This window comes from Canis lupus, chromosome 28, assembly GCF_003254725.2.
Source record: "Canis lupus dingo isolate Sandy chromosome 28, ASM325472v2, whole genome shotgun sequence".
NCBI classification, from domain to species: Eukaryota; Metazoa; Chordata; class Mammalia; order Carnivora; family Canidae; genus Canis; species Canis lupus.
Window position 1 is genome coordinate 14,519,186 of NC_064270.1, and position 27,877 is coordinate 14,547,062.

Here is a 27,877-nt window from a genome sequence, read left to right on the forward strand (position 1 = left end):
TTCATAAAGTAAAATATTTACCTCCTAAAGAGTTCTTTTCTCTGTTCCATAACCCAAGGTCTTCCATAAAATCCTAGATTCAAAGTAAGAATGAAGTTATTTTAAGTGTCAAAATAAGGTAAACTGTTGATAAAAGCAGATTACAAAACATACAACACAATCCCATTTTGTAAAAAAAAAGTGTGTACAATATACCAGTATCTGAATGATATTAGTAAAACATTAAGGTATCTTGGACAGTGATACTATAAAATAACTGTTATTCTCTTTTTGCTTAGGTAAATTTTCTGATTTTCCTACCATTAGCACTTACTGCTTTACACAATAGTTATTTTAAAACACCAAAACATCATCCCTTTTCACTGCCAAAAAAGACCAAATATGTTTAAATCTAACTTTTTAAAAAGGTGTTTGTTGTTATCTCTACATCTATTGTGGGGCTTGAACTCACAACCCCAAGATCATGCAACTCTTGATCTAAGCCAGACAGGCACTCCTGTGCCTGTCTAAGCCAGATAGGCACTCCTAAAACTAATTTATTTTAAGTGATTTTAAGTTATTTAGGCACTCCTAAAACTAATTTATTTTAAGTGATCTCCACACCAACGTGGGGCTCAAACTCATGACCCAGAGATCAAGAGTTAGATGTTCTACTGACTGACCCAGCAGCAGCTCCTAAGCCTACCTTTTTAAAAGATCTCAATCTTAAAACAGGAAGGGAAAGCAAAGTAATCCCAAACAACTAATAGTAATAATTACTACCTGAGAGAGGAGTTAAACTGCCTTTAGAGTAGGGGCAGGAAAGTATAAAGGTAGGAAAAAAAATCAGGAACAGAATTAGGAAAAAATCTGATTGAAATAATTCTATGATTTTTAAGTACCTAATATAATAAAAAGGACCAAAAATGCCTTAAGCTACATTTACAACAAATTCAACATTGTAGCTGGCCCAAATAGGAAAACCTCAAAATAGTCTCAATCCTTGACCAAAGGTTTGAACAACTGAAAATTCAAGAATGTGATTTGCTGCACTGTCCCAGAAGGGGGCAAAAGCACTACTAAAGCATATTGCAGGAAACAAATCTGCAAAGGAATGACTTAAGTAGTGGTATTAGTGGTATCATGAACACAAAATGCTCTTCATACACACACGCACACAAAACGCGCGCACACACAGTCGCTTAAGAGACTACCCAAAACTGAAATTTCTGTGATGTATTATACTCCAATCTAGAAAGGATGGTTACTCTGCATCACAAACAGGAAAAATGACAACCCAAGAAAAATTCATCGCATACCTATGTATGAAACTACAGCATTTTCGATCTTGACAATTCAGTTCTCATAAGTAACTTAAAACATTAAATTTTTATATAAGTCTTTCTAGCTTTCCTACAACCCTTAGCATTATCATTTTTCTCTTAAAAGAAGAGGCACTGAACGCTCCTTTAGAGTTGTTTCAATATATAAAAGAAACATTTTTACCTTCAGAAACCCTAACTTTGCCAAGAGTCAGGTTCATGGTTTCAGTTAAGTCACCACAAAAAGGAAACCAGGCTATCACACGAGTTATGACCAACAAAGGTCTGGGGGGGGGGGGGGCGGCGGGATAAAAACTATTAATTTATTTTTTATTTTTGGCAGGAAAGCAAGGTTTGAGAGCAAAGTGATCCTACAAAGCTCCTGGGAAGGGAGGGGACGGGAGAGGGCTGCCTGGAAAGAAAATTTTTAAAAAGGAATCCTACCAATACCTACAATACTTACAATATTTCTTTTCTTCATTCATTTTAAGAATGGTATCAATTTAGATATGCTGCCCCTCCCCCCGCCCATGTGCTCAGTCATCAAGAAAAAATACATATAGGGGGAAAAGGAACAACAGATAACTATTCTCGGAGTAGTTCTCTTTCAATACTATTCTAAAAAAACAAACCAACTTATTTAAACCACAGGAGCTTTTTCCATAATTACTGAAGATGTAACAGGAAAGTTTCTTCAGCTTCACTCTAGCTCTAAAATTTCTAGATCCCCTAGGATAACTCCTCAACCCTCCACCTCAAGATCTCTGATGACAAAATACAGACTCCTTCTAAAATCTCCCTATACAGAAACAAGCCCAATAAATACACTAACAGATTAAGACACCCAAAGCAATCATGTTTTCAAAACCACCGACTCCCAAATACGTAAGTAGTTTTCCATCGTCTTTCTCCAAAATTCTGCAAGACCTTTAACTTGTGAATTGTTTCACTCCTTACTGCAGCTATCTATTAGTCTGTTCTCCCCTATAATTAAACTTTATCTAAAATGCCACAATCACCACTCATCCTTCAAATGAATATATATATGCTAACACTGGAAAAGCTAAAGGTCTCAACCATAGGACAACCCTTCTATTTCTCCATACCTTTCCGGCTTTTTATTTTATTTTATTTTTTTTATTTTTATTTTTTTTTCTTTCCGGCTTTTTATAAAGGCTGATTTTTATACAGTGTTGCTCCCATGCACAGCATTATATATTAGAAACAACTAATAAACACCTAGGGAAGTCTAGGTAGGCCAAAAAACTTCAGAAAATTAAAATACATTCTGTATTCAAAGAAAAAGCAATAACGCAAGTAACTCATGCTTCCTTGGAATGTTCAGTTCAATATATTTGTTCCCTATATCCATAAACCGTGGTAGTCTTCAGACCATTTCCCCTTAATGTTCCCCCCCCACCCCACCCCCCCAAAAAGAGTCAGGTCTGGCGTTCTTTTTAAATGAAAATAGTAAGAGAGGGGCAGCCCAGGTGGCTCAGCGGTTTAGCGCCGCCTCCAGCCCAGGCATGATCCTGGAGACCCTGGATGAGTCCCACGTCAGGCTCCCTGCATGGAGCCTGCTTCTCTCTCTGCCAGTGTCTCTGCCTCTGTGTATTTCTCATGAATAAATAAATAAAATCTTAAAAAAAAAAAAAAAAAAGAAAAGAAAAAGGTAAGAGAGGAAGTCAGAAGGGCATTTTTAATCCTCTTCTGCAGTCCCTAAATTAAAATTCCGTGTCTTTGATAGTATTAAACTCAACGCTCTAGAACCAAAGCACAGTAGTTGGCAAAGGACAATTTTCTAGGCTGCAAAAGAATCTCTAAAGGTTGGGTGCTTGGGGACTGGCCAGCGAAAAACAAAACGAAAGACCCAACAAAAACACCAAGCAAAGGGGAATTTGTAAAATCCTAGGCGGACCGTGCCGTCTCTGGACTCTAGGCGTACAACAAGCACGTCCGTGTGGGTTGGTTTTTTTCCCAAAGGGTGAGGACAGCAGCGCTTTACACGGTGTTCCATTAGAAGAGCCCACCCTAGGGAACAGGATCCCGAGGTACAAAGACGTGTAACTCTGAGCCTAACAGCCGGCTCCTTACCGCCGCCTCCGCAAGAGCAGGCCTGGCGCCAGCCCAAGGCGGGTGGGGTCAGGCCTGTTAATAGCCAGAGAATTCATCGCTGCCTAACAACGTGTGGGAAGGCTGGCCCACCGTCTCGCGTCTCGCCTCGTCCAAGCAGGGTCAAGTTTCAGATCCGGGGGGGGGGGGGGGGGTGGACACCCTTTCAGAACCTCCTAAAGCACCCCCCTCAAGAGGAAAGAATGTGTTAGTACCGGGGCGGAACGGGAGGGAGGACGCTCTCGCCCAGCCCGCGCCAAAGCGCTCACCTTCCACTACGCCACATAGGAACCTCCGAGCCCCTCCTGCCGCCCCGGCCACCGCTGCTCCCCCGGCCCCGGCTGGGCTGTCTTCTCCGGGGGCCGGAGCTGCTGGCGGCTCCAACGATGCCCCCACAGAGGCGGCAGGGTTGGAGTTGAGCTCGCTCTCCCGCTCCTCCAGCGCCGCCTGGCTCTCCTTCTGCACCATCCTCCTGCCCCCGGCCGCCGCCACCTCTGCGGGTCCTCCTCGGCCTCCGTCCGTTGGGCCGCCGGCCCGGAGCCCTGGAGAGGGCCTCGGCTCCAAGCGCGCGCCCTTCCTGCTCTTTTCCCCTCCCCCTCTACCCTTCCCCCTCCCTCTCCGCAGGGACCCGAATGCCCGGATGAGAAGGGCGGCGGCACCGGCGCGAGCCCTTTGTCAGCCGCTGCCTCAGCCTAAGCTGGGGAGCTGGAAGCCTAAGTGGAGAGCGAGGCCACGACCTCTCGTCCCCTGGAGGCAGATAGCCAAACCTCCTTTCTGTTCGCAGTTAGACTCTGCTGCCTCCGGATAATCTTAGTTCTTCCGCTGTTTGCCCCTCGAAACCCCTAGGTCTCCTCCACCGCTGCCTCCACCGCCCGCTTCCTGTTTATCCGCACTGCGCCTGCGCCAGAGACCGGCTCAGACCGGTCGCCTCAGCCCGACTCCCCCTCCTTCTTTTGGGCCAGCCTATTGAGCTTCATTTGGTAGGGGGAACTAGAACAGAGGGGACGAGAAAAGCGGGAGGTAATGAAGGCGACGGGATGTACTATTTATGCTTGCCACCCTCTAAAACGAGCCGGGAGCTCTGGAACGAACCATCACCCCTCCGGAAGAAGGGGAGTATGGGAGGAGGCTGCAGCAGGTTGGGGCACTGGGGATGGGGGGGTGAAAAAGAGAGGTGTTTACTCTCTCAATGCGCAGGCGCGGAAACGAAGCCTCTAGTTCTTAAAGCGAGAGGAAGAAACTGACCTATTTTCTATTGAGATTCTTCTAATAGGTAGGTTCATTACATCAGCCTGACCCAGGATCGGTTCTGTGAAGACAACATTCCAAGGAGCTCAGCTCACCCCTCTGCCTTGACATGTTCCCGTAACTTCAGCTTGGCGCTAACGCCTTTTAAATACTAAATCATTCGTTCATTCCTTCGTTCGGCAGAGACCAAGTGAGCTGGCCTCGTGCTGGGCTCTTGGGCCACTATGAGCTCACAGTATGGTGGTGGAGACAAGCAAGTACATGCACAATCCCCACACAGTGTACCCAAGTGTTGCAGGAGCTCAGAGGAGGGACTGGCTTAATCCTCCTTTGGAGAGAGGTGGCAGCCATGGCTTTGCTTTTGAGCTGGAGCATAAAGGATGAGTACGAGTTAGACTGAGGAGGGGGAAGCGGAGAGAATCCTCCAGGCTCGTGGAGCAGTACAGTTGTGGTGAGAGGTGAAAAAGTCTGACATTTTGGGGGATGGGGAGCGTGAACTGTGTCTAAGGGAGAAAGAACCTTGTGCCGTAGCATAAACATCATTTCCTTAAGAAGTCATTCCCAGGGGGGGAATCCCTGGGTGGCTCAGCGGTTTTGGCGCCTTGGAGTCCTGGGGTCGAGTCCTGCATCGAGCTCCCTGCATGGAGCCTGCTTCTCCCTCTGTCTCTCATGAATAAATAAATCTTTTTTTTTTTTTATGATAGTCACATAGAGAGAGAGAGAGAGAGGCAGAGACACAGGCAGAGGGAGAAGCAGGCTCCATGCACCGGGAGCCCGACGTGGGATTCCATCCGGGGTCTCCAGGATCGCGCCCTGGGCCAAAGGCAGGCGCCAAACCGCTGCGCCACCCAGGGATCCCTTTTAAAAAATGAATAAAGAATCCCTCCCAGAGCCCTAGATGGGCTTGGGTCCCCTTTGCGACTGTTTGTGCTCAGAGCTTCTTGTAGTCCTATTATAATGCACTTTGTTTACATTTATGCCAGTTAAGAAATCTGTTTCAGCTTGTGAGGTATAAATGTGAAATGATCATCTCAGTCTCATTCTCATTCTGATCGTTAAGACTTAATATTGGTAATATCATATTCAAATCCTCTAGCAGTAGCCCAACTTGTAGCTCCAGGTACTCTTATAGTCCCTCTTCTTTTTTAGTCCTGTAGTGTTGAGATGGGAGTGAGAAGCAAACATTTTCTTAAGGGACCTCTTGTGAAAACAGTTGGAAGCCATAAGCAGCTTCACTGTATATTGTGGTTCCTTGGGGGATTATTGGGTTATCATTCCAGCTGACCCCAGCCCTTAGTCTCATGACACTTTCAGTGGCAACTGCTAGCAAGTCAGCAGCCACTATTTCATCTAGTGTTCAGACTCTGGGGTCCATGGCCTAGGCAAGATCTACTTTCCATGTCTGTGCTGCTCAAACTTGAAGGGAAGTTCTTGTCACACACTCTCCTCTCCAAACCACACCTCTCCCCCCTAGTACCTCCAACAGGTACCAGAGATTAGTAAGCCTATGATAAATACCTGTGGAATGAATGAAATAGGGCACTGCACCCACAGAGGTTTTTTTTTTTTTCTTTTTTAAGATTTTATTTATTTATTCATGAGAGAGAGAGAGAGAGAGGCAGAGACATAGGCGGAGGGAGAAGCAGGCTCCACACAGGGAGCCCGATGTGGGACTTAATCCTGGGACTCCAGGATCATGCCCTGGGCTGAAGGCAGCGTTAAACCGCTGAGCCACCTGGGCTGCCCACCCACAGAGTTTAAATACTGGTTAGAGAAACATAATAAATTCAGTATGTACACAGGGTCTCAGTTTGTAATAAGTGCCACGAAGAGAGGAAATCAAATAACGTGATAAAGAGTAACCACAGCAAGGAAGGACTACTTCAGATGGAAAAATAAGTTATCTGTGAGTGAGCCATGATAGTGGCTTGGCTAGGAAAGAGCAGTGGTCATCTTCGGTGGTAGAATTGGTGATTGATTAAAGGAGTAAAGGGAGGGGGTACCTGCCTGGCTCAGTTGGTAAAATCTGGGAATCATGAGTTTGAGCCCCATGTTGGGCATAGAGATTACTTAAAAATAAAAATAATTTAAAAATTAAAAACTAGAAATAAAAATAAAAATAAAAAAATTAGGGAGTCAGAGGAAGAGGAAGAAATGAAGACTACTAAATTTTGACCTGAGCAACTATGTAGATGGTGTCATTGTAGAGATGGGAGGACTGAAAAAGCATCAATCAAAGCTCCATTTTGAACATGTTAAGTTTGACTATTACAGGTCCACATGAATATGTCAAATAGGCAATTGGATGTATGGTTTTTGAAATTCAGAGAAGTCTGGGGATATAAACTTAGGAATCCTCTGCATATAGATGGTGTTTAAAGCTGTAGGACTGGATGTGATTCGGAGGAGACTCAGGTCTGAGCTATGGTGTTCAACGTTTAGAATTCCAGTTGAAAAAAAAAAAATAGAATTCCAGTTGAAAAGGATGAGTCTACAAACAGGTGCTGAGAAGCAGTGGCCAGAAAGGCAAGAGGAAAAACCCAGGAGAGTATGAAATGCCAGAAGGCATAAAAGGAGTGTTTTGACATGGAGTAGTTGACAACATTCAGAATTCAACCAGTGGCCAGAAAAAAGTTATCAGAATGCCAAACTGCTGCTTTTTTCTGGATCCCATTTGTGTGTTCTGGGGGCACTTCTCTCCTTACTCAGCCTCAGACTTCAACTTCCCTTAAACTTGAATCTACCCTAAAACATAGAGATGATCTCCACACTTAACTGAGATAAATACACACACTCACCACACCCATTCATCCAATCATATACAACCATATAATTATTCATACAACTATTAAATACCTATTATATGCTAGGCCTCAAGGATAGGATGGCGGGGTGCAGGAAACCTAGTCTAGGCACTCAAGGAGGCCTCAGGAGCTTATAGTGTATCAAAGAAGACAATCACTCAAAATAAATATATGGTAACAAACTGAGAAGTGCGGGATCCCTGGGTGGCGCAGCGGTTTAGCGCCTGCCTTTGGCCCAGGGCGCGATCCTGGAGACCCGGGATCGAATCCCACATCGGGCTTCCGGTGCGTGGAGCCTGCTTCTCCCTCTGCCTGTGTCTCTGCCTCTCTCTCTCTGTGTGACTATCATAAATAAATAAAATTAAAAAAAAAAAAAAAAAACTGAGAAGTGCCACAAAGGAAAAGTATAGGGTATGTACCATGAGAGCCTGCCACAGTGTCAACTGATTTAGAGTATGCATGATATGCATGGCATCCATCTTTCACTCACAAATCTTAACTATATCCCAAAGCAACCCTGGACAGAGATTTGGAAGACTGGGTTTAGTCTCAATCCTCCTATAAACTCAGTAGGTAACCTTGAGCAGGTCCTCCCCACTCTTTGGGCCTGTTTCCTTTGCTGTACAATGGAAAGCTGAGAAAAATAGTAGACCACAGTTTTTGTTTTTGTTTTTGTTTCTTTTGTTGTTGTTGTTGTTTACCACAGGTTCTAAACTTAGGTCCATGGCCAGGCTTCAGAGATACAAAAATATATGAAAAACTGTGCATGTTTTTTCTTCTGGACAGTAGACCCACAAATTTCATCAAATCCCTCAGAGGGGCTGTGACCCAAAGAAATCCAAGGACTTGTGGAGCAGACAGTTGTGTGATAATGTGAGCAGGGCACCCAGATGACAAAATGATGGATTCTGGAAGTAAAATTTTGCTTTCTTGGACACCATACTCTCCCTTGACCTTGTCAATGTGTACAGTGATGGAAGAGAAGGCCTAATCCTTCTTTTATGGATGGTGAAGCTTAGTCACCGCATAATGGTGCCCTAGAGAAAGGATGGGAGGCCAGGCCTATCACTGATGGCCCCTCTCCAGAAACAGAACAAAGAAAGGCAGCCATTCCACATAAGAAGTCTTTATTGCCCTTTGTGTTATTTGCTCCATAGTGCCTGGGTCCACCCCATCTGATCTCTCATTCTTGGCTGGAGTATAGACAGAATCTATGTCCATACTGGAGGCAAGGTTGGATGTTTCCACAAAGGAACTTTCATTAGCAACTAAAGGAAATCCTTCCTCAAAAGAAAGCACTTTGAGGTTAACTAAGATGTCTGTAAATTAGAAATTCTTGATCCAACTTGTCAGAATGTCTAGCCAAAAGACAGCTGGCTTGGCATAACCTTTGCCACATTAATACCCTGTCTCTCGTCTCCTCTGCAGATGTGGGAGAGAGATTCACATGAGGACCTCTCTGAGGTCAGGTAGGTCTCCAACTCTTACAGAACCTGCATCTCAATCTCCTACCAAGGGTTGGCTATGCTACTTTCTTTGGCATCTAAAGGGCAACAGGTGCAGGGGTTAGTGTTGTGAGGTATGTATGGATGGAGCAGGAGGGACAAAAAGGCAGAGACAGCAGCCTGTGCATAGCCATTGTGTTTTATTGGATCTAGTGTATTTTTTATTTTACAAAATATACAGAGGAGCCCAAAATGCAAAGCAGTCAACAGTGTTCAGATGGGAAAAGGGGCTCCCTCAGGGCCCTTCCCCTCAGATCCTGACTGACTGGGAGGGTGAGCTAAACAGAACGAGCAGGTATATTAAAGGGTGGCAGCATGGCAAGAGTAGTCCCTGCCTTCTAAGTGTGTACAGGGGCATCTCTGGGTAGATTGAATAGAGTAAGAAGAGACCCTATATAGGAATTGAAGAGGCTATGTGGGGGGTTGGGATAGAGCCTGGGCAGATCAAAGATTCTAGTGAATGCCCCCACACTGGGTTCAGATGCTATGCCCACTTCCCTCCTTCCCCTTTCTTCTAAGGCAGCCACTGGATGGTCCCTGACTCACTCCATGCCTCCAAGTCTAGAAGAAATGGTAAATGAAAACTTAAGTTGTAGCCATCAGAGAGGGTAGGCTGAAGCTTTGGCAGGTATCAGCTGGGAGATCTCCCACTCATATTCCCCTGCTGCTGCCACCACCCATACAAACAGGAAGGAAGGAGAGGAAGGAGTTTGAGGCATGAGCCAGACATCAGGATCTCAGGCTCTCTTGGAATACTGAGGAAAGTACGGACATTTCTGGGGCATTTCCAAGGAGACAGAGTCTTCCAAAGAGCCTGGAATTCATATTCTGATAGCCTGGGTTGGCAGACCTATGGGGCTCAGAGCTATAGTCTGGCATGCCTGAGCTGTCACTGACAAGCACTAGGCCTTTCTGCATTTTACCCCAGCCTCCTATGACCTAACCACCAGGCTCAGGCCTAAGATTTCTCTCCCTACATTCTTTTCCTCCTCCTACAAGGCTCTCAAAGGTCCTGGTCTAAAAGGTCAGTCAGTGTGGAGGACAGAGCAGACTCTCTGAGAAGGAAATCTTAGAGGAAATGCATATGAGATCAGGGATAAGGAAAGCACCATAGCAGGAGACACTTTGTCTAGTGTTGTAGTTTCTAGAGTGGGAATGGAAGGTGGAGAACCATTTATTTCCTATAGCAGGGGCATCCTCAGCACTGAGTGTCAGGCAGGAAGGGGGTGGGAGCTGTTGGGAGTTGGGAACACCCCACAGATACACTCTGCCCATGCCCTGGCCCCTTTAGCTCCAGCAATCTGGACCACTGAATCCCCAGGCTCTTAGATTCCTACAGCCCCCAGGGCAGGGCTAGGATGAGGACAGACCTGGGAAGAGAAGGGTGAGTTCCACCTGGACTAGAGCTAGAGTATGGTCCCCCCAGGACAACTGACCCCCTTTCCTGGGGAGCTAGATGACATTGTCAAAGAGCTGCATGGACCTCATGATGTTCTCGTCCTGTAGCCATGGGGTGGGAGAGGCAGATTGGAGAGAGAGAGAGAAATAAAAAGAGCTTATCAGGGACACAGAGAGGGACATTCATCTGAAATGGGGACATTCAGAGATGGAGAGAGGCAGCAAGGGAGGAGACACCCAGAGAGACCTGAAAGAGGGAAGGGACAGGCATCCCCAAGTTGCAAAGGAACAGAACTTGGGGGTGTGGGCAAGTTAGGGAGATGATACTCTGCCCAAAGGAGCTTTTTTCCTACATCACTGAATTGGACCCTGAGTCCAGATCATGGAAATGTGGAGGGCAGGGGCCTGTACCTTTTGGCAAGACTCAATGAATTCCTCAATGGTCACCACGCCATCCTTGTTCCTGTCCATCTTCTGCAAAAAGGTAGTCAGGTAGAGAGAACAGGAGGGATGACAGGAGAGAGGCAGGTAGAACTCAGGTAAGTTCTCTGCTGGGACCTTGCCTCCTTCCCTACACTCCAGAACCCTCCAGCCTACCCAGTCCCAGGCACCTGGAAGAAGCTCTCCACGTGCTCCCTTGGGGCCTCCTCTCGGAGTGCAGGATACGTATACTTGCCCATCATGTCATAGATGGATTTCATGATATCAAGCATTTCCTGTTAGGCCAAGGGAGAAAAGGATCCCTCTTCAGAGCCTCCAGTCTCCAAATCAAGAGGATTAGAGCCCACGGCAGACCCCACCCATTGCTGGGGAAGCATATGTTGGTCAGGTTTTCCTCCTCAGGGCCCTTTGCACCTCCCCACACACATGAAATCTCTCCAGCTCTTCAGTTGTCCCACACCTCCTTGGTGATGCAGCCATCCTTGTTGAGGTCATACAAGTTGAAGGCCCAGTTTAGTCTGTCATCTATGGTTCCCCGAAGAATCACCGACAAACCAGCCACAAAGTCCTGGGAAGGAGACAGAGAGGAACTGTATTTTCAAATACCCTTTACCCAATCCCCAGTCTGGGTTTGGCCTGTGGATCCTGGCCCTGAAGCCTCAGGAAACAGGCTTCCTTGGCCCACCTCCTCCAGCTCACCTCAAAACTGACAGAGCCATCATGATTGGTGTCAAAGGCATTGAAGAGAAAAGTGGCATATGTGCTGGAGTCTGTAAAGATAAGTATGGAAAAGTTTGGCTTTCAGACAGGAAAGGGCTTGCTATGGCTATGGGGTTCCCCAAACCCCTCTTATCACTTGGCATTCCCAGGCCCCTCCAGAACCCTCTCCCCAACTCAGCCTAGATGGACAGCTGCTTCCTCTCAGGTCTTGTCCCCTCACCTCCTTGAGGAAAGAACTGAGAGTAAATCTGCTTGAAGTTCTCCTCATTGACAATTCCGCTGGGACATTCCTGGGAGGTGGGGGGAGAGTTAGAAACCAGACTGAGGGCAGAAACAAAGCCCCCTTCCACTCACCACCACCTACTCTATGCCAGACTCCCAGAGAAAGCAAATCTTCCTGTCTCCAGGGGGCTAACCACGCAGTTCTTTTAGGGAAGGCAAGACTTCTCAGTGCACAAGTTTAAACACAGAACTCACCAGCAGGGCGGATTTACAGGCTCTGCCTGGCCTCAAATCCGCCAGAGCCTCCCGCTAGAAATCTGGTCTATGGGGAAGAGGGGGGCCCCTCCTCCTCCCTCTCACTCCTTCTCATACCCCTAAAGCATCCAGGCCAACCAACCTTAGAAGTCCAGGATAGGCCCCACCCTTCCTGCCCCACCCCTCAGTTAGGTCTTCCTTTGCACTCACATTCTTGAAGCCCCGGTACAGGACTTGCAGTTCCTTGCGCGTGAACTTGGTTTGCTCCTGCAGCTGCTCCAGACCCTCTGGCCGGTGACACACCGTGGACAGTTCGAACTCATCCTCCACGCTGTCTGCGGCGGGGGAGTGGGGGTGGGGGGGGGTGGGGGGTGGGGGCGGCGGGGAGGGAGGCAGTGGAGGGGGGGACAACCGCGCCTCAGGCCCGGCCTCCACCACCCCTCTTCAAAACCACCCACCCACCCATCCTCCCCATAGCCAACACCAGACACCAGCCTGCCAGTTCCCTGGACCCCGGTCTGAGGACATGAAGGCAAGATGCTGGTCAGCTTCCAGATCTATCAGTTGGCTGCACCTATGGGCAGGCCTAGCCCCAGAACCAGGGGTCCGACTCATCGCTGGTCCCCGGGCCCTTGATCCCTGCTTCAAGGGGAAGGCCCCTAGCTCCATCTTCCTCCCAGAAAGGGAGGAGTAGAAAAACGGGTTAAAGAGGAAGCGTCTGGGGATCTAGGCTCCGCCTACCCTGATCCACTCTGATCTGGCCAGCGGCACACTTGCCCCGCCTAGACCCTTCCCTCCAGCCAAGCTCCTCCTATCCCAGCCATGCTCGAGCCATGCCCCGCCCAGCTCCAGCCAAGCCCATCCAGACCCCACCCCTACCTGACACCAATAAACCTTAGTTAAGGCTTCATCCCTGGCAGCATCTCAGTCCTGCCCCAGTTCCCAACATCCAGTCCCCAGGCAAGTGCCCCCACCCCACGCGCCCGAAGGCCCGACCCCCGCCCCCACCAGGACAGTAAGTCACCTGGGTCCAGCGGGCGGGGTCTGTGGGGGCGGAGGGAGGCTGGGACTGCTAATGCTGAAGGGAGCGAATTGTCACCGAGAAAGTGGAAGACCCGGCCAACTGCAGACACACACCTCGGCCCTCACACTCAACAGCAAATCTCAAAGACCTGCGTGTTACGATGCACACACACACACCCAGCCCCGCGCACAGAGGCACACACAATGAACAAGCATAGACACACACGGAACAGACCCCACGCACACATGCTTGTGGGACTCACGCCTGTCATTTCCCCAATTCTACCCCCATGTGGTACCCAGTGGAATCAAACACAATGACACCCTCAAATAATAACTACAAAATGGGCCTCCATACATTCAGTATAATCCTATGGGCTGGGCAAGGCCCAACCGAGGAAATAGGCCTCAGGAGACAAAGTGAGGCCACTCAAGTGGGGACTGGCTGGGACTAGAAAACCCAAGGATCCTGGCATCTGGATGAAGGCGGGCTCCATCCTCTGCACCTGCATCCATCCAGGCAGGGCAGGGGCCACATGCCCCGGGCAGGGCGGCCACAGTCGCAGCCACCAACCCAGATAAGCCACGCACAGACCTCGTAGCAGTCTGTGTCTCGATCGGCCACATCGGCCATACCCACAGTCTCAGGCCTCGTGCCCTGCCACACCGGCCACACCCAGGCACCCGAGGCTCCCTCAGACACTTGGGCCCCGCCCCCCAAAGCCGGCCCCGCCGGCACCCTCGGCTTCCTCCCAGCACCTACTAACGCCCTCTCCACAGCGCCCACCCCCTCACTGGTCACGCCCACACACACGCAGGCCCACTCCTGTCACACGGGTCACACCCCGACACAAACGGGCCCCGCCCCCGGAAGCACAGGAGAGGCACTTGCTTTCACTGACTGAGGGCAGGGCCTGGGGCCCGCAGCAAGGCAGCAGCTTGAGGAACCGCTGCTTCAGCGCTTTTTTAGTGGGCCCTGGAGGGTGGCCTGGGAAGAGAGAAGACCCCAGGAAGGCACATTAACCCCTACTGTCCCTCCGTTCCCCTCCCCACCATCGCAAATCGACCCTGAGGGGAAGGGGTGTTGGGAGGGGACTGGATGAGAATGGTAAGAGTAGCTGGGGCTGGGTTAGGGAAGCACAGTGGGTTTCACAGGCATAGAAAGTCCACTCGGGCATCTTGTATCATGGGACGCAGCTGGGGACAATGAGGCCACCAAGGGGAGGTAGCAATGGCCTCAGTGCCTGTTGACCCAGTGCCCTTGGCTCCAGTGCTATAGGTGGACCTCTGAGGGGAGGTCTGGGTAGGAACTGCCTAGGTAGGAACACCTCTGTCTCTGTCTCTGTCTCTCTCTCACACACACACACATAGACAAGTGTGTATAGTGACACATAGAATGATAAATCATAGTGATGGATGCCATACAAGGACAGCTTGATACCCAGCAACTCACTCAAACCCAATGATCTAATTAAGCAGGCCCCAATACATGCGCGCGCGTGCACACACACACACACACACACACAAGTACACATTTTCGTGTAGTATCCCTTAATACAAACATATACAAATGTGGCCTAGGAAAAGCATAAGCCATACACATGAGGACCCACATAGGCCATCTTACATTGCAGTGTGATCAAATCATACAAAAACACGTGGGATATTACGACATGGTGTGCTAAGGACACTGCAATACACTGTGACCCTATAATATTATGACACATATCAAGATCACGACACATACCCATATCATATTGTGACTTATGTGTCCACGGCACCCAGATACCTAAGACTGCACATCACCAACAGAATCCATGTTTGTTCTTCCCACCTTTCCTTCCTATAATCCCTCATTCCAAGGCACCTAGAATCTCCCTGCCAGTGGAACAAAGTTCCTCATCAGTTAACTCACTCATTCACGCTAAAAGTGTGTCTCCTCCCATGTCTTTGAAGGTGACATGACAGCAAGCAATAACAGACCTTGGAGATGAGTATTTTGGTGTAATGTAGGGCTACTGACCACGGTTCCCCTCACTTCCCCTTATTTACACCGGTGTCCTACAGCTCTAATTGTATCCCAGGGAGAGGCTATGTGTTGGTGTGCCTGTCTCCTGGCAGCGCCCACCTCCAGACTCTAGGGCCAGAGCCCACAGGGTTCTAGCACACTGACTGAAGTTGGCCTGGGTCCGTTCCTGGAGGGGCCCAACTTCCTTAGGTTGTAGGTTACTAGGGCACCCCAACTCTTACGTAGGCCCCGCCCCCCCATACGAGGCTCCACCCTTGGATCAGGCCCTGCTCCCAGGAGGTAACTGCTTTGAGTCAAGGCTTCCCCCTCCAAAACGTCCTTTCTTCCCCTCCCCCCACAGAGCTATGGAGAGGTAGGAGGGAGACCGTGGGCTGAGTGGGGGATCGATGGCGGCCTGGCCCCCAGCCCAGGGCTCCATTAGCCCCGACTTTGGTTTCCCGAAGCCGGATTGCGCCTGGGGCCTCCGGTGGTGTGTCGAAGCTGGACTGGGAAGGGCGGGGAGTGGGGTGGGGAGTGGGGGTGGGGTGGGAGGGAGGAGGGCTGCACCCCCGCCTCTCCCAACCTCCTGGTCTTCTTCACATGTCCGAGGCCCCCCAGACCCCCCTCCCACCATCCCCTCCCTGCTCCCAAGACTATCTCCTCTAGGCTCTCCTGAAAGGTGGTAAGGGAAAGGGCTGCCTTTAGCCTACAGGACACCTAGGTTTCTTAGATGACCCCTCTTACCACTGAACAGTCTAAAGGGCATGGCAAGTCAGAGCCAAACTGACTTCATCTTTTCAGAACTGGATGAACCCCAGTTGATCTAAGACCAACCCTTGCTCCCCACCCCACTCTGATAATGCAGCAGAGGACAGAAAGTAGGTTGGGGGTTTCCTGCTTTTACTGAACCCTAGAGCAGACAATTCATTGGCTACTTCTCTTGTCTCCAGCTCCCTTCACATCTTTCAGTTCTCCCTGGGGTCTGCCCTAATAGCCCTCCTATCATGGTTCTTGTCTATGTTCCTTTCCTGTTCCTGGGGGAAATCCAGAATAGCTGTGCTATGGAGCTGCACAGTTCTTGGTGTGAAGAGGAGGGAGAGGCCAAATCTCTCTGGGGGAGGCAGAACATGGTCCCCTCTCTACCTCCAATATCACTCTCCCCACTAGATTTTGGGGTGATGTGGAGAATGTCCAGGCCCTGGAAATCCTGAGAGAAACTTGGAGTGGCAAGGGGGCTTGGGAAGCAAGGTCCCTGATCTGTTCTATGCCTTACCCTCCTGCCAGAGCTGGTCTATAAATGTCTCATTCAGTGTTCCTCCTCCTGTTCCTCCTGATCCCACCCCCATTCCAAGCCTTGAGTATGAAGCTGGTATTTCCTCAGGGAACTCTGGGAACAGCCACACACACAATCCAGTACCCAAAGCGGCCCAGCCACACAACCTGTCCCCCTCAAGCACAGTCATATTCACCATCTCACAAAGCCACACACCCTATCCCTCTGACACATTAAATCACATCCCTGGCACATACAAAGTCTCACACAGTCACACACTTTGTTCTTTTTCACACAGATGAACACATGGTCACACCCCCTGCACCTCTCGCACAGAATCCATGCACACTCTACAACTACACATGCAAGGATGGAGGTATGGAGAGTCACTCACACATGTCTTCAGAGCCACTGTGGGGCCCTGGCCCCAAAGGGACTCCCCAGAAGTCTGGTGTTTTCTCAGGAACTCTGGAACCTCTTTCTTCTACTCCAGATAGTCCTGCCTGTCTCCAAACCTCTCCTCAGTCTCAGATGGATCTCCCTCATCTCCATACCCCAGTCCTCCCATGCTGTGCCCCTCAGCACCCCCCCAAAACACCCTGGCCCCTGGCCTCCTCTCTTCACCTTCCCCAGAAGCCCCTCCCCCAGACCCACTCCTTGAATTTCCTTCTTTGCCTCTCAGATGTCCTGTTCCCCAAGCACCCGTCCTTACCTCCCCCAGATGCCCTATCCCATCACTAACATGCTTACCCCCTGCCCCCAGTCATAAAAACAGAGTAACCTCCTCCCCAGCATTGCTGGGCGGCTGCTCCTCCAGTCAGCAGCCCAGACATAGCCAGACACCTGGGTTACCTTCCAAGGAGACAGGCTCAAAGAGGCCAAACTGCTCCAGGACCTTGACAAACAGAGCGAGGACCACAAGCACAGCAACCATCTCTAGCCCCTCCAGGTTCATGGTGGGCCTGGGGCATGGCCCCCACCAGCTGAGGCTCAGACACACTGGCAGCCCTCCTCACACCTCCTCCCCCTCAGGCTCCCCAGCCTGAGTAGGACCGCCTGCAGCCTCCCTCCCCCTCTCCCTCCCAGGATCTCCTCCCTCCCCCGCCCCCTCACCCCGCCTCTGCCCCACAGCCTCCCAGCCACAGCCTCTTCCTCTTCACAGGGCTACTTCAGCCTACAGACTGGCATCTTCTCAGGAGCCTTTGGCCAGGATATGGGCCAGAAAAGGCCAGGCCAGAGGAGGAAAGCAGTGACCTGCCTCTATCCCCGAGGACAGCTTCCCCCAGACACTTTATGGCTACTCAGTGCCAAAGGGAGGGGGGCAGAGGGAGGAGCTATGCCTAGGGAGAGGGCAGGGAAGGGCAGTGTAAGTGTCTGTATGTGTGTCTGTATGTGTACGAGAGAAACTATGAGTTACACATGTATAAATTAGAGATATATGTGTCAGAGTATATTATAAGTGTCTGGGTGTTTTCTTGTGTGTATTCCTGTGTCTGTGTGGAGAGTAGAGTATGAGTTTCTCCTCTTATGTGTATCCCTGTGTGTGGTTTACATGTGTATGTGTCTATCATATATGGGTGTGTGTCTTGTATATCTGGGTAAGTGACCTGGCTGTCCATGGTATGTGTGTGTGAGTGCACTGCAGTATTTATGAGTGTGTATGGGATAGGAAGTTTATCTGTTTAGCAGGGCTGTGGGATGTCGGTCTGAAGACTGGTAGTATGGATGTGTCCTATAATAAGGAGTATGGGTCTAGAGTGATTGTGTAATTGTATCCGCGTGGAGCCGGATGAGGATATAAGTAGGGAGAAGGCAGTGACCTCTCCAGTCAGGAGGACACCACCAACATCGATCCATGGTTGCCATGGAGACTGTGAGGCTGGAAGCACTCTTTCCACAGGCAGGGAAACTGAGGCCCATGGGAAAGAAAATTAGGTCCAACAGCCTGGGCAGGAAAAAGGCTGGTTAGCCTTCTTGTGACCTTCCGGGGAGGGGACTTACGGTGGTTACCTTTGAAACCCACAGATTCAGGTTCCTTGGGAGAGGAGAGACCAAGCTTCTTCCTTCCTCCCACCCAGGATCTGCCAAAGCTTTGCCTGCTCCTTGAAAAACGTTACTGAGCTGATGGAGAAGTCCAGAATTGGAGGGAAGTCTGTACCCTCCAAGGAAGTGGCCCACCCTCACCTCCCCCCAGCATTCCTGGAGCCCCTCCCCCATCTTCCCTGCTCCTTGTTGGTGTGTGTGGGGGGTGTTCATGTTTGTAGGGGTGAGGAGAGGCCTGCAGAGCCAGTGAGCCAGAGACAAGAGCCTCTGAACTCCTGCCACAGCTGGTAAACACTGAGCACTCACTATGGGCTAGATAATACATTACGTTCTTACAGAGTTGATCATGTTTTTTTCTTTTTTAAAAAAATCAATTTAAATTCAATTTAGTTGAAATACAACGTATTATTGGTTTCAGCGGTAGAATTTAGTGATTCATCAGTTGCATATAACACCCAGCACTTATTTATTATTATTATTTTTTTTATGATAGTCACACAGAGAGAGAGAGAGAGGCAGAGACAGAGGCAGAGGGAGAAGCAGGCTCCCTGCACCGGGAGCCCGACGTGGGATTTGATCCCAGGTCTCCAGGATCGCGCCCTGGGCCAAAGGCAGGCGCCAAACTGCTGCGCCACCCAGGGATCCCAACGCCCAGCACTTATTACATCAAGTGCCCTCCTATCATATTTTTTTAAGTAATCTCTACACTCAACATGGGGCTAGAACTTACAACTCTAAGATCAAGAGTCACGTGCTTTTCTAACTGAGCTAGGCAGGCACCCCGAGACATGATCACATTTAATTTTCACAGTAGGGCACCTGGGTGGCTCAGTGGTTGAGCATCTGCCTTTGGCTCAGGTCATGATCCCAGGGTCCTGAGATGGAGCCCCACATCAGGCTCTCTGCAGGGATTCTGCTTTTCCCTTTGCTTATGTCTCTGCCTCTTTCGTGAATAAATAAATAAAAATCTTTAAAAATATAATAGTTTTCGCAGTAAGTGTATGAAGGCAGTACCATTATCCCTACATCACAGGTAGTGAAACTAAAGCTAAAAGAGGTTAAGAAAATCACCAAGAGGGATCCCTCTTGGGATCCCTCTCTCTCTCTCTCTCTCTCACTGTGTGCCTATCATAAATAAATAAATAAATAAATAAATAAAAATCACCAAGATCACTAAGTGTCAGAGCCTCAGTTTTAACCCATTTCACCTTGAGCCTGTGCTCTACACCTTCACACTACACTGGCTCCCTTCTTAGACAGCCTGCCCACTCAGGAGGCCCAGTTTTGGGGGACTGACCCCAGAGGGAGCCCTCCTGCCTTGTCCAGCCCTGGGATGAATGTGTCTCAGCTCCAGCCACTGGGTGGAAGTCCAGGTGGGGCTATCCCTACCACTTCATTTGAAATTCACTGATCTGCAGTTCTACATGGCCACCACTGGGGGTCAGGCATCCATCTCACATCCTATTTTACCCCTTCCTAATCCTCCACCCCCAAACAACGGGAAGTGTGGAAAGGATGGGAAGAAGGGTGCACCACAGGCAGGCTTGGTCCTCTGCTTGCCCCTCTACCCCCTCCTCCAGGAAGAAGTCAACCTAGGGGAGTGCTTTTGGTTTCTCACACCTTAGACATTATAGGTTTACAGATGTAACCAGCAAATACTTCCCCATCAACTATCTACATTCCACAGCTGGCATTTAATTCCCCCTCCCCTTCCAGACTGGTTGGCCTCCTCACTGTCCCCCAAACACATCAAACTCGGTGCTATCTCTGTGCCTTTACTCCTGCTATGAATGCCCTCCTTTCTGTTCTCCTGTTCTACAGTTCTTACCTAACAGGACATCCAGCCCTCAGTACCTGAATTTCTAGTGAACTCAGTGTTGGGCCCTCAAAACGTAGCACCTAATTCTATAATGTTATTAAGTAGGAATAGTAAAAGGAGGCAGCATAGCATGGTAGGTAATAGTGTGGGCCAGACCAGAGTACCAGATTCCTTGGGTTCAAATCCTGGCTTTGTCAGAGCAAGTTTCTTAGTTCCTTCCTTCCTTCTTTCTCTCTCTCTCTCTCTCTTTCCTTCCTTCCTTCCTTCCTTCCTTCCTTCCTTCCTTCCTTCCTTCCTTCCTTCCTTCTTTCTTTCTTTCCTTTCCTTTCCTTTCCTTTCCTTTCCTTTCCTTTCCTTTCCTTTCCTTTCCTTTCCTTTCCTTTCCTTTCCTTTCCTCCTCCCCTCCCCTCCCCTCCTCTCCTCTCCTCTCCTCTCCACTCCTTTTTTTTGTATATTTTTTTTATTGGAGTTCGATTTGCCAACATATAGCATAACACCCAGCGCTCATCCCATCAAGTGCCCCCCTTGGTGCCCATCACCCAGTCACCCCATCCCCCCCCCCACCTCCCCTTCCACTTGTTTGTTTCTCAGAGTTAGGAGTTTCTCATGTTCTGTCACCCTTGTCAGAGCAAGTTCTTAATCTCTGTGTGCCTCTGTTTCCCATCTCATATGGTCTGGGAGGGATCAATGAATATATGGAAAGCTGTTAGAATATCTCTTGGCACAGAGTAACTGTGAAGTGTTTGCTACTGTTATTAACAACATCTCCCTCTACTTACATTTCTAAAACTCTTCATTAACAAAGTATTTCCACAAACATTGTTATCTTGATGGCTTCTCATGACAACCCTATGAGGTAGAGTGAATAGTATTGTGCCCATTTCACTGATGAGGTAAACAAGGTCTATAGCAATAAAGAGACTTGCTTGAGGTCACCTCGCTAAGATCTTTCTGGATCAGTTCTGTTTCCTCAATTAGATTCCAAGCTCCTAAAGGGCAAAGTTGTTTAAAAATTAGACTTACATAAATTGAATGCCAGGTTCTGATCTGGTGCTTGTGGAACAAAGGTAAACTAAGCAAGGTTCTCGCTTCCGCTGGGTAGGGAGAGACAGCCCATTGAGAGAACTATAAGGCTTCTATTCATTCAAAACATATTTAGTATGTGTCTACTATGTTGTAGGAACTGTTCTAGGCAGGGCATGGAATGAGCTATAAAAGCTTGTTTAACTATAAAAGCTCTCTAACTGGGAGGCCAGGAAAAACTGGGAGAGGGTATTTTTTGGGCTGGTTCTTGAAAGATGGCTAAATGTCAACAGTCTACCTTAACAAAGGGGTCAACAGTTATTGAGCACATTTTGTGTTCTGGATACTTTCACATATTGTCTCAGTCCTCATAATTAACCTGAGAGGTAAGGTCTATTACTCCTGTGTTTACAGCCAACATGGTCAGAATGAGTAGTAGTATACCCATTTTGCAGATGAAAGAATTGAGGCTCAAGGAAGTGATTTTCCCAAGATAGCAAAGATGATGAAGGATGGATCAAGATTTAAACCAGGAAAAAAAAAAAAAAGATTTAAACCAGGATCAAGGATCTGTCAACCTGTCCTTCCTTTTTTTTTTTTTTTTTTTTTTGTAAAGATTTACAGCCTGTCCTTCCAATGTGTGTGGAAATGTCAAGGAACCTTGGATGACTGTAGCTTACTTTGTGTTGGGGGAGCCATAAATGATAAAACCAAAATGGGTCAGATTCCACGGAGTCTTGAATGCCAAGCCAAACTATCTAGATTGAAGGCGGCAGCATAGCCACGTCTTCTGGTTCTCTGCTGCGATTCACAGATGGAGAAACTGACAACCTTTCAGGCTGTTGCCCTGTCCCTGGACCCTCCTTTTCTGTCTCACACCCCCCACTCTCAACCTTCAGAGACCTTGACCCAGCCTCACAGTGACTCAAGGTTCTAAATCAACCAGGCTTCTGGTGTGTGTGTGGGGGGTGTCTGTAAGTGAAAGAGTGAGTTGTTTTTCAGACTCTCCCTTCTCCCCACTCTGAGACCTCTCAAGTCCCAGGGCCCTATGAGAAGATTGCCCAGATCTGTCCTCCCTAAGCATCCCTGTGTCACTTAGTTTTTCCCCAAGGGAGTAAACCCTTAATGGAAGCACTTCAGGCAGAGTGAGGGCTCAAGGGAACACTATCTTGAAGCATTAGGTGGGCCCTCCTGAGGTCCCTCAAATTTCACTGCAGAGATACTCTTACCAATTGTTCATCTCTCACAGTTCAAACCCAGAATAATACTGCCTTATGAAGGGACCCACCCTATGTAGCTGTACTCCTTTCATCTTGTCCTTGATACCCCAGTGAGGACCCCAGCCAGTGAAGACCTCAGAACTCTTCTCTCAGTCCCCAGTCAGGCCAAAGACACAGCAGCCCCCAGCTGCATTAGGTGATTAATGACCTTCCTAGGCTTTGGGGCTATTTTGGGGCCTGGAAGTCATTCCTGCTGTGATTGAGAGCTGGCCTTGCCGGGCTCCAGCCATCTGTCACTGGAGACAGGTCCAAGCAGGGGGCTTGAGGGACACATGCTCCCCAAGACTGCCAAGCATGGCTCTGGCTCAGCCCCATCTCCCCTCCTTCTGGGGAACACATGGCTAGGAGAGGCCTACCTATATTCCAGGAGCTCAAGAGGATACCATGGAGAGAGCCAGAAAACTACAGGTCCCAGAATGCCACAGGGCTAGGTTGTTTTGTTTTTGGGGGTCAAGTGGGGAGGGCCTTTCCCAGGCAGCCCTAAGGATACCCAAGCAGAGGTGTGTGTAAATCTCAGCAGTACCGTGAGATGATATCCACAATCCTCATGTCATAAATTCCACACATCCCACACCAAGGTACAATCTTGTGTTAGGTACAGAAGTAACTTAGTGTGACTCAGGAACCCTCAAACCAACTTTAAAGTACAATTGCCCAGGTACATGCAGTTTCAGTGTCACAGAATCCCAGAGATATGCAACCCCCAGGATGCACAGCCCCAGTGATCACAACCCGAGTGATGCATAACCCTGTTCATACAGACTCCCAGAGATAGACAAAACGGTGACATACAATCCTTATGCTACACAAGTCTATTCATCCCACAGTTCATGAACTCCCTAACTGACTTTAAGTTGGTCCAGTCCTACCTCAGTATTCCTTCTGGACAGTGATCCCAATCATCTTAAGATCCCATTAAACCAAGTAATTTAGTAAAGGGTTCTTGTGTCTTTTCCCTGTTCTGCTGCAAGTTTCCTCCATTTATCCCTGCAAGGGGCCTTGCCCCTTATATCCACCTGCTTAAGTCCCCCTCCTTTATCCTCTGTGAGAAGTCCTGCCTCACACCCTCCACCATTTGAAGGACCATGATGTCCCCAATCCCTATCCTTTCCTCTTTGGAGACTCCTATCCTCTACCTTCTCGGTAAGGTACGTGACCTTATCCCGAGCTCTACTCTGTCAGGGATCTTGCCCTTTAAACCCTCTCCTTTGAGGGATCCTGCTCCCTCCATCTCTGTGAGGGGCCCTTCCCCTCCCCACCTCTGTAAGGCTCTTATCCCACTTCACTCACTTTTCGAAGGGTCCAGCCCCTTCCTCCCTTCCTCATACCTGGCGACAGCGACCCAGTCACCAGCTGGTAGAGGGATCTCGCTGCCTGCCCCAACGGGCTCCGGCACCTGCGGGGGCATCGGTTCATGATTCTGCTGAGAGCTCACTGGCCAAGCTCCGCCCCCAAGGCCCCAGGGCGGTCGTGTCTCCGCCCCCACTCGAGTGGGCGGCGCAGGCGGGCCGGACCTGCGGGACCAGAATCTCTGACCGCAGGGTTTTCTTCCACTCGCCGGGCCGCACAGGGGAACGCACCGCGGCCCCCATCGTCTAAAGCACCTATCCTCACCCAGTTCCTAGACTGGGCTAGGCGGGGCACGGGGGTGGGGGAGGGAAGGGACGGACTCTCCTCACAGCCTTCTCTGGGAATGTTTTCTGGATTTCTAGTGGGGAGGGTAGGCACCCACGGGTTTTGAAAAAGGAGCTGGGGGAGGGGATAATGAACCTTATTCTTTATTGCCCCTCTTCAGCCCTGCCTTCTCTGCCTGTCGCACACCTCCTCCTCCCAATTTGGCACGGAGAAGTGAAGGGGATAAGCAGGACACAGTTGTCATGGCAACTTCCCACACTTCCATACTTCTAGACCAATGGGAGAGCAAGAGGAAGGAGGAGGAACTGGGCATCGTAGTGGGGTGGCAAAGAAGAGGCTGCTCTGAATTCCTTTCTCTCATAACTTTCTGCTTTGTGTCCCTCTATCTTGCTCCAGTGGGTTCACAGATTCTCCCATTGTATGCTGGCTGCCTGCCAAATGCATGAAGAAGCTCTCCTCGCCTCAGTCTCAGTCCCAACCCTTTGCAGGACTCCTTTCTATAGGGCTGTACCCAAAATAAACCCTTCCAGGACCCACTGACGCCTTCAAACTGCTGGGACAGCCTACATGAGAGACATAGTTCCACTCCTCCTACTGGAGGATCCTGTATTTTTGGCAGAAAATTCTACATTCACGAGGCAAGCATTACCTCCAATCTCCATGCAAATTTTGCCACTTGATTTGGCGGCGACATCCCCATTTGGAATCAGCTCTGTAAGCATGGCTGCCCTATGACCACACGGGGGCGCCCTAGACTGGGGAAATGATATATCTGACCGGAGGGACCCGAGTTCAGGCCTTGGCCTGCCAGATCCCAACTCTCTACTCGTCATCCCTAGTCCTTGCTTTGCTTCCAGGTTGGACAGGACTGCCACTGATTGCTGCTTTTACTCACCACGCCACACTTCCAAGCAGCCCTGCCAGGCTTGGAAGACCAGAGGGAGTAGATCTGGGGCGGAGTGGAGTTTCAGATTCTCCCCACTCCCCACCAAAAAAAAAAAAAAAAAAAATCTCCAGCTTTGGGTCTGGGGGAGTGGGGGAGGTAAGTAATTGGGGTACTCCGGATGCCCTGATAAGTTAAGGACTCCCTATCAGCCTGATGGACCAAAATGACGGAAACCAAAGACTACCCCCATGTCCATCCCAGGAATCGGGCCTGCACAGGGAAGACACTTTGGGAACTAGGACCTCCTGGCAGTACCTCTGTCCTGGAGCGCTCTTCAGCACCTCGGACAACGACTCCCCTTCAGGCTTTAGCTCAAGCGTCTCAGGGCACCCAGCACTTTATCAGGGGGAGTCCCAACCTCATCTGTCTCCTGTTGTAAGATAAGCCCTCAATCGAAAGGAGAGCTCCTGGTAACACTATTTCTACTTTCCAAGTCGTGAGTGGAGCTATCTACAGGAGGATGTTGATGATGAGCATCATTCTTGACACTTGTCAACATTTGACCTATTTCCTTTGGGAGGCAGACAGCAAGAAGTAGTGTTCTCCATTTTAGAGGTGAGAAAAGTGAGACCCAGATAGCAAAAGTAATAGCCCATTCCTGCTCCCCAGGAATACAAGTGCTTCCCCACCTTCACCTAGTCTCTGATTCAAATAGCCAACTGGGGAGGGGAGGATTCCACTAAAGGGGAGAATCAATTAAAACAGGAAACAAACACTGACTAATGTGGTGTTAATGAACGCCCTGGGGCCTTACTACTCTCAAGCATCCTGAGTTGGTGAGAACACAGTTCAAAGCAGAGCTGGACGTTGGAGTCCATCCGAGTCTGAGCCACATCTAGGGCACACCTAGGGCCTGCTTGAGCCAAAAGGCTCTCCCTTCTAGGAGTCTCAGCATAGGAACTAGGGCTTCCCTAGGGTCAATGAGTATGGGAGACACTCTAAAGGCATTAGATCCTAGTTGTCATCCTCATCCTGGAGACTTAACCTCACTCCCCTAAGGACAGACAAGGATCATGGGCTCCCTCCACCTTCCCAACTTGTTTCAGACACAGGAGACAGTCTCCCTCCTCCCATCCATTGTTGGAAGTTCCCGGGCAGGCTGTACAATGAGACAGAAAACACATACGCACATGGAAATGTATACAAGGTAACACAGTCACCTACACAAACACATGGGTCTGCCTACTAAACCCAGAAATATATGCAGGCCCAGGTTACTCCACACTGTGGGAGACAGAGCCTGCCTGGGCAGCAAAGTGGTTTGGGGAGGCCACAAGGCACCTTCCAGGCCAAGTGCTTCTATTTCTGGGTCTGGAGGGGAAGAGGGGATATTTTCCTTCATGATTGGATAAAGTTCTGGGAGGGTTGTTGAGGGCTAAAGGAGCTTCAGTTGAAAGAATGATCTCTGAGTACTTTCTTGGGGGTGGGAGATGATGACCCAACACTAACCAAAAACTCCCCACAAGGGCCAGGCGTTGTTCCTGGGAGCCAGGCTGGGCAGACACTGGTGTCCCTCCTTGGGTCCACCTGGGCTGTTTGTGGAAAATGTGGGGAAGCAGTAAATGTGTGGTAAAGGCCCCCTTCTACACCAGGAAACCAGAGAGGCAGCAAGGGTAAGACATGTCAAGACACTCACAAAAGCCCACAGAAGACATTGCCTCCTACACAATCAGCATGGAATGCTGATATAATCTGCATATTCTCACAATCACAAAACACAATGCTTGCCCCAGGAGGGTCACAGTCATAAAGTCTTACAAAGAGACATACCACCATAAGGTGAAGCCCTGACACATTCTGATAGTCACATGTCACTTCATACAGAAAAGCACAAAGCACAGAGTTGCACATTGAACAGAGACATGGTCAAAACAACTTCATTAGTACAACAGAGTCCTACACAACCTTATTCAAACATCTGACAAGATCATACAATTGCACAGCCAACAAAATCACACTTACCCTATCAATATACCAAGCCTAGGGCACATGGCAACCAGCTGAGGGAGGCGCACACACATATACACACAGACACACACACAAAGAATGACAGGCGCTCACGCACGTAACACCTCCCACTCCAGACACTCTCCTAGCTTTGTGTCACACGCCCACACCTGCTGCCTCTCCCCACCTGCCTGCCTGTCCCCCCACCCCCCACGGTTCCAAAGGCTTTGGACCCCAGTGTCTTGCTGCCGGAACAGCCTGGAGGGTGCTTAGGAATGGGACAGAGTGTGAGTAAGGGCCTGGCCAGGGTCAGAAAGGCTTAAGGGTCTGGGGGATGGAATCTACATTCCCTCCCACGACCCTTGAGCCCCTGACTCACCTGTGAGCTGGTCATAAGATCCGTCCAGGTCTCGGGAATCGGACAAACTCTCCTTGCGGCCCTGGCCCCGCATGGCCCCCGGCGCCCCCGTCCCGTCCCGCCTGGGCCGTGGGAGGGGGCGCCGGGTGGCCAAGATAGGGCGCTCACACGGCGCCCCCTGGTGGCGTTGCTCGCTGTCTGGGCTGGGGCTGAGTCTGGGATGGACAGGGGTCCCGCTGGGGGTCCTGGGGCAGGAGCAGGAAGCTTGGGCAGTAGGTGAACGCAGAGCCGGAGGCAGAGCGGAGCTAAGCACGGAGCCAGAGCCAAGCCGCCTCTCTCCTCCCGCCCCCTCCCCGCGGCTGTCACCGCCGCCTCCCCCCTTTGACGCTGCCGGGATTGGCTCCCCCTACCCCCGCCCCCTCCTCTTTGCAGCTCGGGGGAGGAACCCGGTGAAAGGGTGAGCTGGGAAGTGCGGGGAGGGAGACTGGTTTTCCAGCAACACTACCCCCAAACCTG

The 27,877-nt window shown here is 49.8% G+C and overlaps 2 protein-coding genes and 1 long non-coding RNA gene across 13 annotated transcripts in view; 1 reads left to right on the forward strand and 2 right to left on the reverse strand.

Moving 5' to 3' along the window:
* Positions 1-4,810, reverse strand: part of OGA (O-GlcNAcase) — a 28,579-nt gene extending 23,769 nt beyond the window's left edge. The window contains exons 1-3 of one of the 2 annotated variants that reach the window (XM_025466984.3): positions 4,659-4,810; positions 3,683-3,955; positions 22-73 (exon numbers count right to left, since the gene is read on the reverse strand). In XM_025466984.3, the coding sequence (XP_025322769.1) occupies positions 22-73; positions 3,683-3,881 (251 nt within the window). In that variant the 5' untranslated portion in view covers positions 3,882-3,955; positions 4,659-4,810. The remainder of the gene's footprint in view (positions 1-21; positions 74-3,682; positions 3,956-4,658) is intronic. The other variant, XM_025466985.3, reaches the window with a different exon arrangement.
* A 61-nt stretch (positions 4,811-4,871) lies between these two features.
* Positions 4,872-19,492, forward strand: LOC118352681 (uncharacterized). 2 transcript variants are annotated; one of them, XR_004810211.2, is made up of 3 exons: positions 4,872-5,112; positions 8,894-8,934; positions 18,336-19,492. It is a non-coding gene; the product is annotated as an uncharacterized LOC118352681 (long non-coding RNA). The 2 variants fall into 2 exon arrangements; XR_007406667.1 differs by lacking the exon at positions 18,336-19,492 and adding an exon at positions 11,092-11,271.
* KCNIP2 (potassium voltage-gated channel interacting protein 2) lies at positions 9,094-27,737 on the reverse strand. 9 transcript variants are annotated; one of them, XM_025466991.3, is made up of 10 exons: positions 27,383-27,736; positions 13,922-14,017; positions 13,031-13,084; positions 12,217-12,341; positions 11,750-11,819; positions 11,509-11,579; positions 11,270-11,377; positions 10,980-11,084; positions 10,780-10,842; positions 9,094-9,531 (listed from the first exon to the last, which is right to left on the reverse strand). In XM_025466991.3, the coding sequence occupies exons 1-10, from the start codon at positions 27,453-27,455 to the stop codon at positions 9,448-9,450; spliced, it is 849 nt and encodes a 282-aa protein (XP_025322776.1). In that variant the 5' UTR covers positions 27,456-27,736; the 3' UTR covers positions 9,094-9,447. The 9 variants fall into 9 exon arrangements, with proteins under 9 accessions (XP_025322776.1, XP_025322777.1, XP_035563818.1 ...); XM_025466992.3 differs by having other exon boundaries at positions 9,094-10,470; positions 27,383-27,735; XM_035707925.2 differs by lacking the exon at positions 13,031-13,084 and having other exon boundaries at positions 27,383-27,737.
* Between the last annotated feature and the right edge of the window lie 140 nt (positions 27,738-27,877).

Coding starts and splice junctions, on each gene's coding strand:
- KCNIP2 (XM_025466991.3), bottom strand. CDS start 27,455: ATGCGGGGCCAGGGCCGCAAGGAGAGTTTGTCCGATTCCCGAGACCTG. Junction 14,018..27,382: donor ATCTTATGACCAGCTCACAG/GTGAGTCAGGGG, acceptor CTCTCTTCCCAG/GCCACCCTCCAGGGCCCACT. Junction 12,342..13,030: donor ACCCCGCCCGCTGGACCCAG/GTGACTTACTGT, acceptor CCCCCGCCGCAG/ACAGCGTGGAGGATGAGTTC.